Source organism: Eulemur rufifrons, chromosome 8 (genome assembly GCF_041146395.1).
Source record: "Eulemur rufifrons isolate Redbay chromosome 8, OSU_ERuf_1, whole genome shotgun sequence".
In the NCBI taxonomy this organism is placed as follows: domain Eukaryota; kingdom Metazoa; phylum Chordata; class Mammalia; order Primates; family Lemuridae; genus Eulemur; species Eulemur rufifrons.
Genome location: NC_090990.1, coordinates 97,489,644 through 97,502,627, shown reverse-complemented (window position 1 = coordinate 97,502,627; position 12,984 = coordinate 97,489,644). Strand labels below are relative to the sequence as shown.

The 12,984-nt window shown below is 40.3% G+C and overlaps 2 protein-coding genes across 2 annotated transcripts in view; one reads left to right on the top strand and one right to left on the bottom strand.

Moving 5' to 3' along the window:
- The first annotated feature begins 564 nt into the window (after positions 1-564).
- OR10Z1 (olfactory receptor family 10 subfamily Z member 1) lies at positions 565-1,506 on the top strand. Its single transcript, XM_069478533.1, has one exon. It carries the CDS (start codon positions 565-567, stop codon positions 1,504-1,506), a length of 942 nt encoding a protein of 313 aa, XP_069334634.1.
- Positions 1,507-6,183: 4,677 nt separating this feature from the next.
- Positions 6,184-12,984, bottom strand: part of SPTA1 (spectrin alpha, erythrocytic 1) — a 67,422-nt gene continuing 60,621 nt past the window's right edge. The window contains exons 45-52 of the mRNA XM_069479211.1: positions 12,311-12,423; positions 11,102-11,119; positions 10,577-10,628; positions 9,238-9,425; positions 8,296-8,349; positions 7,760-7,906; positions 6,866-7,010; positions 6,184-6,342 (exon numbers count right to left, since the gene is read on the bottom strand). Coding sequence (XP_069335312.1) covers positions 6,184-6,342; positions 6,866-7,010; positions 7,760-7,906; positions 8,296-8,349; positions 9,238-9,425; positions 10,577-10,628; positions 11,102-11,119; positions 12,311-12,423 — 876 coding nt within the window. The remainder of the gene's footprint in view (positions 6,343-6,865; positions 7,011-7,759; positions 7,907-8,295; positions 8,350-9,237; positions 9,426-10,576; positions 10,629-11,101; positions 11,120-12,310; positions 12,424-12,984) is intronic.

The window sequence follows — 12,984 nt, the reverse complement described above, 5'->3', positions numbered from 1 at the left end:
CACCTCCTTTGGCCTTTGTTGCTTGATCTATAAAATAATTTCTGTCAAGCCCCCTACCTCTACCTCACGTTCTAACAGGCAATATGTTTATGTCCACATGTGTATTCTTATGTGGCAGTGTATGTACTAGGTCAGTGTGAACATATATGTCATGCATGTATCTACAGATTTGGGTGTTGTCTGAATGCATATGTATTTGTGATGTAAGTAGATACGGTCATTAATGGTAAATGTACAATGCGTAGTTTTGAATGTATAAAATGAGTATAATTATGTGTGAGTGCTTTGTACGTGACTCCCTATATGTAGTCATATATATGTTTTTGTGAAAATGTGTGCATATGAATGTGTGAGGATTGTACATGCATGTGAGAATGGATCCATACATCTGTGTCTATTGTAACAAATACCCTTCTGAAGTTTGACTGCAGTCTAAATTGGAGCTTCCTTTTCAAGTTACAACAGGCACAAGGAAAAAAGAATCCATCTCATCCTGCCTTTGAAAGAAGCTAGGCATCTACTCACTAGGTGGAAGGAACAAATCTATCAGGGATATCACTCAGAATGGGGCAGACCAATGTAACCTTCTGGAGGGGTTTTGTCTTCCTGGGCTTCTCCAGTTTTGGGGAGCTGCAACTCCTGCTTTTTGCCGTGTTCCTCTCTCTGTATCTCATCACCCTGACCAGCAACGTCTTCATCATTGTAGTCATCAGGCTGGATAGTCATCTGCACACCCCCATATACCTCTTCCTTTCCTTCTTATCCTTCTCTGAAACCTGCTACACTTTGGGCATCATCCCTAGGATGCTCTGTGGCCTTGCTATGGGGGGCCAGACTATCTCCTATGTGGGCTGTGCCATCCAGATGTTCTTCTCTGCCTCATGGGCCTGCACCAACTGCATCCTTCTGGCTGTCATGGGCTTTGACAGATATGTGGCCATTTGTACCTCACTGCACTATGCTAGTTGCATGAATCCTACCCTCTGTGCCCAGCTGATTGGTACCTCCTTCCTGAGTGGATACTTCTTTGGGCTTGGAATGACACTGGTCATTTTCTGCCTCTCATTCTGCAGTTCCCATGAGATTCAGCACTTTTTCTGTGACACCCCCCCAGTGCTGAGCCTAGCTTGTGGGGATACAGGACTGAGTGAGCTGGGGATCCTCATTCTCAGCCTGATTGTCCTCTTGGTTTCCTTCCTCTTCATCACTATCTCCTGCGCGTACATCCTGGCAGCAATCCTGAGGATCCCCTCTGCTGAGGGGCAGAAGAAGGCCTTCTCCACCTGTGTCTCACATCTCACAGTGGTCATTATTCACTATGGTTGTGCCTCCTTCATGTACTTGAGGCCCAAAGCCAGCTACTCTCTTGAGAGGGATCAGCTTATTGCTGTCACCTATACTGTGGTGACCCCTCTCCTCAACCCCATTGTATATAGTCTAAGGAACCGGGCTGTGCAGACAGCTCTGAGAAATGCTTTCCGAGGGAGCTTGCTGGGTAAAGGATGAAAGCTAGCCCACAAAGACAGTCTCTCTCCTGTGTAGGCTGGGCATAGACCGGGAACCCAGGCCAATGGGTCAGATATTCAGGGCCTCAGGCCAAACCTGTCCCAACCTCATGCCCCTGGAAGAACCTGATCTTGCCTCCTGCCCTTCCTCCAGGCTGCTTGGGCACGCAGAGGCTCTGCTCTGCTCACTGTGCACAACTCACGAAGAAGTTGTAACTTTTCACTTTCAGCCTTATAGATGCTATCCCTAGCTACTGAAACCCATTAAGAATTAATAATTTTCTTAATTAAGATCATTAAGAATTTTCTAACTGAGCTGAACAAAATGAGGGAAGTTTGGAGTGCTCAAGTTCAAGGCCGGGCTGGCAGGAGCCCTATCGGGGGTACTGCAGAGATTTCTAAAATTATTGCATAATTAGACCATTTGACCTGTAATGCTCTTCCCAGATTTGAAATGCAGTGAATATGCAGTGAAATGCAGTGAATGCTAGGTTAGTGTTATGCCTCGCTAAATGAAAAGGTAGGTTTTCTCCTACTGGGTATTTTTTAAATAGTAGTACTTGCTATCTCTGACTCATTATTACTTTGCCCTCCTTGTTTTACATATATATATATATATATTTCAGAATATTGTGGGGATACAAATGTTTAGGTTACATATATTGCCTTTGCCCTGCCCAAATCAGAGCTACAAGTTTGTCCATCCCCCAGTGTGCACCACACCCATTAGGTGTGAATATACCATCCCCTCCTCCTCTCTCCTTGTTTTAATTGATTAGCCAAACTGGGTATATTCCATTTCAAAAAATATATTTACTTTCTACATTCCTTGATAATTGCTGATGCTCTTTGGTGGCCTCATAATCTTGGTTGTCAAGGACCCTCCTCACTTGGGTCATTCCCCAAGTTGGATACAATCCTTTTGAATCTGTTGCAGAACTACCTATCCTGCCTGTTTCACTTTCCACCTACATTGTGTCATACATGGCACCAGACATTCTTAGGGATAAGCAAAAATGCAATGGATTCACATAGCTTTCTGGTAGGAGTTTGAATGCAAGCTCTTCAACCTACAACTCTGGATTTAAGTTATTTAACCTTTTCAGTTTCAAAGTTGTCATCTGTAAAATGGTTGTAACTTCATAATTTTGTATTGGTGGCTAAACAGGATCATGCATATACATATAAAAGATTTAGCACAATACTTGGATCATAGTGATCTTCCAATAAATGTCAGCTGCTACTATTAATAATGTATTAAGGAAAGTGATGTTGTCTTTAGCTTAGGGAGAGTTTACTCTGGGGAGAGGATCAGAAAAGGCTTCTTGTCTAAAGTAGTACTTGAAGTAATTCCTAAGGATGAGTGAGTTTTGAATGCACTGACTGGGGGAGAAAAGACATTCTTAGAAAAGAGGACAGAGTAGCCAAAGGCTTAATAGTAAGACAAGACAGGCCTATTTTAGAGTGTGGTGCCTTGTCCAGAGAAGCTGGAAATACCTTGCAAAGGATGCTCCAAAGTTAGCTTCAGACAAGACTTCTTTATTGTAGGTGAGCAGCAGTTTGAATACCTTGCTCCAGACATGACTCTTTTGTCAGGAGACAGGACACAGTAAAACTGAGCAGAGAGTAGAGTGGCTTCTGGAAAGGATTTAGGATAATTAACCGAGCAGTGGAGAGGATGATATATTTCAGCTAGGAGAAACCAGAGGCAAAGAGATCAGTAAGGAATCCATTGACATCATCCTAAAGAAAGGCAAAGAGGCTTGAATATGAATGGTGAAATTGGAAACTGAAGGAAATTACAAACATAGAAGATTTTGAAAAGGTAGGATCCACATGATTTAGCAATGAGATAGAAGTGGGGCATGACTTGAGAGACAAAGGTAGAACATAGGCTGAGAAGATACTTTTCAAATAGGAATCCATATTTTTACATGTTCTCGGGAAAGAAATACAACCTTTAGTTATAATTTGATGAAAACCAAATTTGGGTAGAAGGAAGCTAGATGTCAGAGAAGAAAACAGGTTGGAGAAAAGTAGGTAAATTAGTCAGATGGCAGAAAGAGCCTGGGTCAGGAAAGAAAGGCCATCTACCCTAGGGTCCTTTTCATTATAGGCTGGAAATAATCCCCCACTGCACTGAGGCTGTATGAGCAAATTCATTTCCACAGTTTATTCAGTCCATTCAGCGAAACAGTCTCTAAATACTCACTGACCGATAGTGGGTAAGGATGTTCCAGGAATTGCCAAGTAATACTCAAAGGTCCATCTAACTTCCAAATATAGGAATTTTAAGCATGAAAGTGTAAAACATCACTTGGAGGTATTTTACAAAATAGAAATTTCTGGGATTATTTCTATAGATATTGACACAATTGATTTTGACATATTTTCCAGTACTCAATCCTCTCAAGTCTCAGGGATCTAGATTCACTTCCTTTCTTCTCCAGTCAGACACAGTGCCAGGTGATAGCATTTTACTCTTCTTCGTCCACCTATATCATGAGATAGAAGACGCTGGACACTGCTGGCTCTGGCTTCCACCAACATCAACTAGACAAAAGATTGGGTAGCCTAAAGTGATACTGTCTAGAAACTCTAAATAATAATAGATGAGTGCATTGGGTGCTTAATGGATAGCAGGCTTTATTCTAAAGACTTTATGTTAATCATCACCCCAAAACCCTATACAGTAGATATAGTCTGCAAAATCTTCCTAGGTCATTCAAATACCCTCCATTGATTAAGGACATGACTATGTGCTTTAAAAACTCTTCTTTCAGGTACACACACACAGCAAAGAAAAGACCTCTCTGATGTGAATATGACCACATATGTTCAACTCATGGTGCTTTGAAAGAACTAATTAATACCAGAGACTCTGGAGTCAGACTTGCTAGGTTTTAAGTCTAGTCCTGGCACTTTTTAGATGTGTGACCTAGGGCAAGTTTCTTAACATTTATGTGCCTTCATTTTCTCACCTGGAAATGGAATGATGAAAGTATCTACTGTATAGGGTTTTGGGGTGATGATTAACATAAAGTCTTCAGAATAAAGCCTGCTATTCATTAAGCACCCAATGCACTCATCTATTATTATTTAGAGTTTCTAGACAGTATCACTTTAGGCTACCCAATCTTTTGTCTAGTTGATGTTGGTGGAAGCCAGAGCCAGCAGTGTCCAGCGTCTTCTATCTCATGATATAGGTGGACGAAGAAGAGTAAAATGCTATCACCTGGCACTGTGTCTGACTGGAGAAGAAAGGAAGTGGATCTAGATCCCTGAGACTTGAGAGGATTGAGTACTGGGAAATATGTCAAGCTATAGGGAGAACACAGAACCAGGAATCAGATGGCTGGCATCTGAGAAGGCCATAAAAAAAAAAAAGAAGTAAAGCTACTATATATTGTTTTAAATATCCATATCATTTTGTGAATTTAAGAAGTTCATACATAAAATTATCGAACCAACAGGTTAATTTTTTCTTTCTCAAATAATATTGAAACTTTGAATTAATTTAGTAAAACAGTAAAATTCAAATATGATGATATTGAAATACCAGAATTTTTCAACTATGTCAGGACAATAAAAATCAGTATGCAAAGGGTGCATCTATGTGCTTAAGTATCTGCCTCTGTGAACAGCTGCTTTTCCAACATAAAAATGCATCAGTGTAAATCTCTCTCCCAGTTAAAGAAGTTGAGGCTGAATTCTGTATTGAATTGCATCACTGAATTGCATCACTGAATTGCATCAGTGCAAAATGGAAGACCTGACCTTAAGATCTTGGTATGGAAGTCAAAGGCCAGATTTCTAGTTCTTAACTGAAGAACAAGAAACATGGTTTGTTGTTGTTGTTGCTGTTGTTTGGTCTATATACAGTGGACCAAGAGGAAATTCACACTAAAAGACCCACCTTAAGCATTATAAAAGGTATCTATATAACAAAAACATTTGTACCCACTTAATATTTTGACATTTTAAAGAAAGAGGAAATTCGGGGGCTTGAAGGACAAGAGGGGGCCCTGCTATGCTGGAGTTTTGCCATCATGAAAGTAATAACATCTACTATGATGGTGAAGTAAGGAAAAGGGACAGGTTAAGGAGAAATTAGGTGTTATGCGGATCTCTGTGTAGTTCCACTTTATAGACTAAAATATTGATATTTCCCAGAATATCAAATATATTCATTTTCAAATGTAAGAATTTAAACACATTCTAAAGCTAAAAAGAAATTATTTGTAAATCACCCTGGATTTTATTTCTCTCTTCTGTCGTGGCCCTTTTTTATCATGTAATTAGCTGTTCATCTTTAGATGATAGTACAATTCTCAGAAATACATTTAACTTTGTCCTATTTAAAAAAAATACTGTTTTTAAAATTAGAAATACTTTATTTTATAGTCAGAACAAAACAAAATGATAAAGATATGCCGAACACAGCAAATAAAAAAAAACAGAGACCTTGGCCCCTTTGGCGGTGACTAGTTGTACACAAAGTAAGTCCATAGCCTCCGGTCCTGTCCTCCAACTCTATTACCCACTTCTACCCCTCCTCCCAAACCTTGAGATTTCTTTTTAGGTCCTACAATAAATGCAATATACACACACACAAATGACTATACTTTCATCCCTTGCATTTGCCTGTCTGTTTCATCTCCCAGTACCTCCCACCACATTAAGATTTTCTATGCTCCACAGAATCTGCCTGTGAGTTGCCAAAGTAGGAATTGGTGAAGCCAACATAGTCATAGCCAGCAGGATGGCTTCGGCCCCGTGGGTCCATATATTGCTGCATATGTATGGTGCAGAATGACACTTGTTCTGGGGTTAGGGCCTGAAAAGCATAAAAAGAGAAAGATACAGTTATAGGGATTCAAAACAGCTGGTTCTTTGGGGCTTCCCATATACCATAAATGCAGGATGTGGAGAGCCTTTGGAAGGAGCAGCAAGCCCTGTTCCTATCCCACATTTTTCTCATAAATTCATAATTTCTAGTGAATAAGACCAACTCAACTGTTCAACTCAGCTCATTATTAAAGAAAAAATCCCACTCCCTTTGACTATTCTATCCATCTGGCTCCCTACGTGTGGCTTATTGAATAGAAGGGATAAGAAATAGTCTTAAACACTGAGTTGCAGATTTTGGATAGACTCTGACATGTCAGTCAATAGAGAGCCACAAAGGTTTTGAGCTGGGTCAAAAGGAAATGATGTGGTGACCAACACAGAAGATGTTTTGTGCAAGAGGAGGTCTGAGGAAAGAAATGGGTGGGTGGGGGGCAGGGGGGTGCAGAGTAGGCAAGCAGCAAATCCAGATTATAACAACAGCATAGTGGGGGAGGCAACCAGAATCTGACCTGCTTCATGTCCTCTTTGGTAATATAGGCCTTGCCCTCTGCCAGGGCTTGGAAACCATTCTCTATTTCATCACTGGACTTGATGTTCTCTGACTCCTTGTCAATCAGGAATGAGGTGTAGTCCTCCAGCGTGACATAGCCCTTCCTGTGGGAGACACACATCAGGAGCTGGGCTTTCTCGAGACAGAGGAGGAAGGGGCCTTCCTCCTCTTACTCAGTGTCTCAGAGACAGAAGGAAGCCCAATTTTCCAAGTGCCTCTTCCAGCTAAGCTCTCTGAGATTATGGGATGTACTCTCCATTTTGATACCTCCATCCACCCTCTTACAGCCAAATAAACACTGTTTACTAAGCTCCAGACTGTGTTTCTCCAAGGTCCATCCAGCCTGACTCTTCACAGGGTTTTGGAATTTCCCATCAGCATCAGTCTCCAGGCACCTCAAATAATTTCTGATCTTCTTTGGTCCTTGGTTTTAGAAAGACTTAGTCGCTAACCGTAACTTGATCCTCTATGACTCTACCACACCCTCAAAAGCACACAATATCCCCCATCCCCATGTGTTGGCCTCTGAATCATTCATGTCTTCTTAACACCTCATATACATGAAAGGATTCTTCTCTCACATCTCATCCTCAGAATGAACTGAAATTCATAGATCAAACACAAATAATGAATCAGGCAAATCTCAGAGCTGGTGCCTAAGTTGAAGTTAGTGCCATTTATTTCTGAGCTAATCTTGAAAGTACACCAAGAGTTGCCCACGTCATTTGCAGTTGTCTGTATCTTCCTATTCTCAGATGAGTTAATTTCATGTTTTATATCTCATTTTTCTCTCTGCACTTTTCCCTCCAAGCCCCAGTCCCTCCTGTAGTCTGACCCTTGGTCTGCCTCCTACCTCCCTGGATCCACAGCATCCAGGAACTTCTCAAACTTGGGCTCAGGTTCCCCTTCCTCTACCATGGGCAAGTAGTAATTAAGTCCTCTCAGGCAGGACCGGAACTGTTCGTGAGTCAAGTGCCCTGTCAAGTGTTCATCGAAGTGCCTGGAGAATAAAAACATTATACCAAGCTCAATAGAGAACCAAATTAGAACAGAAAGGAACATGTCTTACTGCATCAGCTGGAGTTTTACTAACATGTCATAAAGTTGTCAGAGAACTGAGTAGAGAGCCTGTCTGTGTCTCTGTACTTTTTTTTAACCTAATAGATAGAGGGAAAAGGGTAAAACACTGAGCATGAAAGAAATGTATATTTTAAGTCCAAGAATTTCACAGAAATATTATATAAAAATCCATGGCAGGAACTAATTAGCATATCCAGAACTTCATTTAAGATCCCACCAAACCACATGGAGCGGAAAGAACGGTATTTGTAGACTCACTCTGAATGGTCTGGAAAACAAAGAACCAGTCACCTATGAAGTCATACTCACTTATAGGTTGTGCTAAACTCCTTTAGTGTCTCTTCACTCACACCTATGGTGTCCCTGAAAGGAAAAACATGAATTAGCCCTTTATACAAAACACAGAATAGCAGAAGACATGTCACATGAACGAGAGAGGAATTTTAATGGACAATCTGCTATTTGAATAATCTAGTTCAGGAGTTGGCAAACTAAGGTCCATGGGCCAAAGTTAGCTTGCCACCATGAACTAAGAGTGGTTTTTACATTTTTATATGGTTGAATATAAAAATAGAAGAATATTTTATAAAACATGAAATTCAAATTTCAGTGTCCATAAATAAAGTTTTACTGGAACACGGCCATGTTCATCCACTTATGGATTATCTATGGCTGCTTTTTCATTACAACAGCAGAGCTGAAGAGTTACAACAGAAACTGTATGACTCACAAAGTCTAAATTATTTATTATCAGGCCATCTACAGAAAAACTGTGCCAGTCCCTGATGTGGATAAAAAAGTTATTGAGACTTAAAGCTGCATTGATATAATTAATTTATCTAGAAAGATGAGTTTCTACTTTTCTGCTCTATTAGGCCACATTTTGAACATTTCTTCCATTCTGGATATTGTATTTTAGGTAAAATCTTACAAAAAGGAATGTTTTTGAAGATATCACATAAGACGGTGAAGGGACTCTGAGAAATTGGATGCAAGAGTCAGTTATTGTCCAGACAGGAGATGTGTAGACTCAGGGGGATGAGGGCTCTCTTATTTCAGGACAGACTTCAGTATAAAAAGAAACAGTCATCATGTGGGGCAGTAAAAAGAGAGTATTGATTAGAGAGAGGGTGTGTGTACATCTCTGAGGTAACTTTTTTGTCTAGTATTCCAGACTGTAGCTCTTAGTTAAGCTCCTAACACCTCACACCACCTGCGCCCTTCCCTGTCATGACCACGGGCCCTCAGTACTTGGCCTGGATCTGTTGCTCCAGGTTGTGTTGCATTCGCATCCCAAGCTGGTAGAGCTGGTCCCACTGCTGGGCCAGTCCAATGGTGCTGTATTTGATGTCAAGAACCAGAGCCTCTTCCAAATTTTCCCCCAGATCCTCAATCTTGGTCAGTTGACGCTTCATTGCCTGGATCTCCTTCTGCTTTCTCTGGAAAAAAGACAGAAAAGAGAAGCAGTCACCCAGGCCACCAGCTCCAAACCTTCAGGTGGAAGAAGAAGATAAAGAGGCTGAAGAATGTGAATTTCCCTTAATTGGTTCTTTTCAATTATTCTCAAGGATCTTCTTGTCCTCTGTGAAAAAGGAACTACTCAGGAAAACTACTTCACTTCTGTAAGTCCTCATTTATGAAATAGTGGGAAGTTTAGGTGAGATGACCCCTGTCACTCTGGTATTCTGTAATATATAAATCTAAAAGTTAGTAGTTATATGTCTACTGCAAATAGACTAGAATTCCCAGGATCCATGCATCATGAGTGCCCAGTGATTTGCACTGGGACTTATCTGCACTACTGATTGTGACTGAGTTCTTGGGCTCACTTAAGCTCCCCGGTGTTCAATTCTGGGCCTCTGTCATCAGCTTACGAGGACGCACAGGGGCTTCTCCTGTCATCTAGGCACACTATATGCCAAATTTTTACATCTTGCCGATGCTTTCTCCTTGAGGGGACATTGTTCCCCGAGGAGGGGAGGGACAAATTGGTTCTGATGATAGTGGGGAACAGTGAAAAAAATCTTAGATATTACAAGACTTGTTGCCCTTCAAAGGTTAAAACTACCTGACATTTTAATCTTTAGTATTTAATTTCTCTTGTTAGGAAGAAATTAGATTTGAGTTTTTTCTCTTGGAGGACCAATAATAAAAGTAAGGTTGAGAAACACTGTTCTGGATCATTGCTTCACTCAATTGTCAGAGATCCTCTAGATGCAATTGTATCATCTTACCACATCAAATAAGAACAGGGATTTGCCAATGTTCCAGGTTGTAGGATAGGAGCTTTCATATTTGCTCCTTTACTTAATCATTGCAGTAACTTGATAATGTAGCTATTGACTCCATTGTATAGACACAGAAATTAAAGGTCAGAGATTTAAGTAAATGGATGCCCATATTCATGAAGTGGTGGTCTGTGGCTAAAATGCAAATTGATGGCAGGACTGGGACTATAACGTTGGCTTTTTGACTTTAGGTGACATGGTGCTTGAAAGTATCAATCACCAGGGTTGCCTTTAAGTGCTTTTTTTTTGCACTTTTTGTAACTCTGGTAATATCCTCAGCTAATGAACAAAACATTACTTACTTTATTTGCTTCCAACTGGGACTCCAAAGTTCCTGTTTCTTTGAGCAAAGATCTAGTTAAGAACCAAAAGGAAATATTACTCATAATATCAGAGGTCAATATTTAATACAGGCATACTAACTCAAAGCCCCTCTACTTCTCTGCTTCTACTTCTCCCAAGCTATATGACCTCCATGAAATGAAGTCCCACAAAGCTAAGTTTTCACAAATAAACCCTTCTGTCTATCGGCAAACTTGCCAGGTCAAAGAGAAAGGGAGGACTGTCCTTCTTCTCTGCTTGGGAGAAGGCTCCTGTATGTCCCTCCTAGCTCTTATTCTCAAATATGCACTGAAATAATGTGGGCAAGACCCCACCTAGTGAGGTATAGGCGCAGAAGGAAATACGAGCTTCTCCTTCTCACCCCTCATTTGTACTTAAACACCGTCAGATCGTAATGGGATAAACAAGCCTTAGCACTAAGGCCTTCTTAATTAATTCTTCCAGAATAATATAACAAAACAGACATGATAACATAAAATACTGACCCATCCAGAAAGTAAGCCCTGGACATGGAGGTCCGGAACAGGAATCAGATGAGAGAAAAGGGAAATCATATGTTAACATAAAATAGTTCAATGATCTTCTTATTTCTTCAGATTTATGAAACATTCTTCAAATCCTTGTAGCCACAAAATATGAACCTAACCACCCACTTTTCCCAAAGTCTCTCCCACTCTGGGAAGCTCAGAGCCTCCCACAAAGCTCCTTGCTTCAGGACAAAGAGCTCCTTGCTTCAGGACAAAGTTGTCAAGAAGTATCTCAGTGATGGGCACACACTGCCAGAGTGTGACAAAGGAAGCCAAATGAGAGGCAGAGGAGTGTGCACATTGTTTTCTCTGTCTTCTTTCAGATGTTTTTAAGATATGATATAGGATTTATTTTTGTTCATTGTCTGATTATCCTTATCAGTATGTAGAAACAGTATATATCGTTTCTACAGAATCGTATAAACACAATTCTGACTCACCTACTAGATACAGTCCACCAACTTCGACCATTTATTCTAACATATTGCAGCCTCTGAGTCTCCTCTTTTCCAGGTCATTTACCCCAGAAGATGTGACAAATGTTATCTTCATATACAGAACATTTTTCTTTTAATAAAACAATTAATATGTATTATCTCACTCAATTCTCATTACAGCTTTAGTAGGTAGGCAACATGATAGCTTCATATTAGGTGTTCACAGTAGGCTCTGCTTTTAGGTGTGCCAGTAAATACATATGTAACCTTGAGCAAGTCAATTTATCTACTTGAACTTCCTTACATACTTGGGAATAGAGGTAATAAGATCTGTTTCACATACTTTTCAAGGTTGCTCTGAAAGTTAAGTGAGGTAATGGATATGGAAGTGCTTTGTAAAGTGCAATGCGCCATGCAAACATAAGAAAATGTTATTATTTTGGACTGAAATTACAAGCAACAGGAAGAAAGGTGAGAGTATCAAAGAGAGAATAGAGAAGAGTGCATAATGGGCAGCAGGATGAAATTCTTATTTCTTGATTTTTCAAGGACTGATTCAGAAAACAGTCAATTCCAAATATATAGCATAAACATGGCAGGATGATTTTAGGACAGAGTATATGCTGTAGGAATCTCTCCTCTCCCCTTCAGACATCTATGTTATCCCTATGGATAATAGGGATAGTGAGTATGGCATACAGCTCATAGGTTTGAAGGTTGCACAGCCCACCTGGTGTCCTGGATCCACTGGAGGAAGTCACTGGCACTCTGCTCAAACTCTTGACACATCTCAAAGTTCTTGACTTGTCTTGCCTCTTCCTTTTGCAGCTCCTGCTCCCGTTCCTAAAACCCCAAATCACACGATAAGGCTCATATTGAAGGCCCCCCCCCCCTTTTTTTTTTTTTTTTTTTTTTGCTGTAAAAGAACTGGTTTGTAGACTCAGCTGCATGTATTCCCTCTCCCAGTCTAAGCTGTGTTCCACAGGCATATGCCTATGTACTCATATTTCTCACAGCCCACTTCCTCTTAGCTCCAAAATGTGAAGACAGCTCATGGCACCACTTCACATAAGTACTTTCAGGAGTCTCAAACCAAGCCCAGTAACAAGTAAGCTAGTGATAAAGGCAAATGTCCCTCCTTCTCAATCTTTTTCTTCCCAGTTGAAATTTAATTTAAATAAACATAAAAATGGCCTTAAAGGGAAAGGCAGTAGCAAGAGTTGCCATCTAAAAATGGTGATATTACAGTGAAATTTTTCTGTTAAACATTTTATGTTTCAGTAATAAACACCATTATAGATAGACAAAAATTACAAATAAGCACATAAAAGGACCATTTTTGAGGTGTGTATAAAATAAGGAATGCCTTGGATGGGGGGAATATATAGGCTCTGAATATATATA

Bases quoted from the DNA above. Each gene is read 5' to 3' on its own strand.
- OR10Z1 (XM_069478533.1), top strand. From the start codon at position 565: ATGGGGCAGACCAATGTAACCTTCTGGAGGGGTTTTGTCTTCCTGGGC.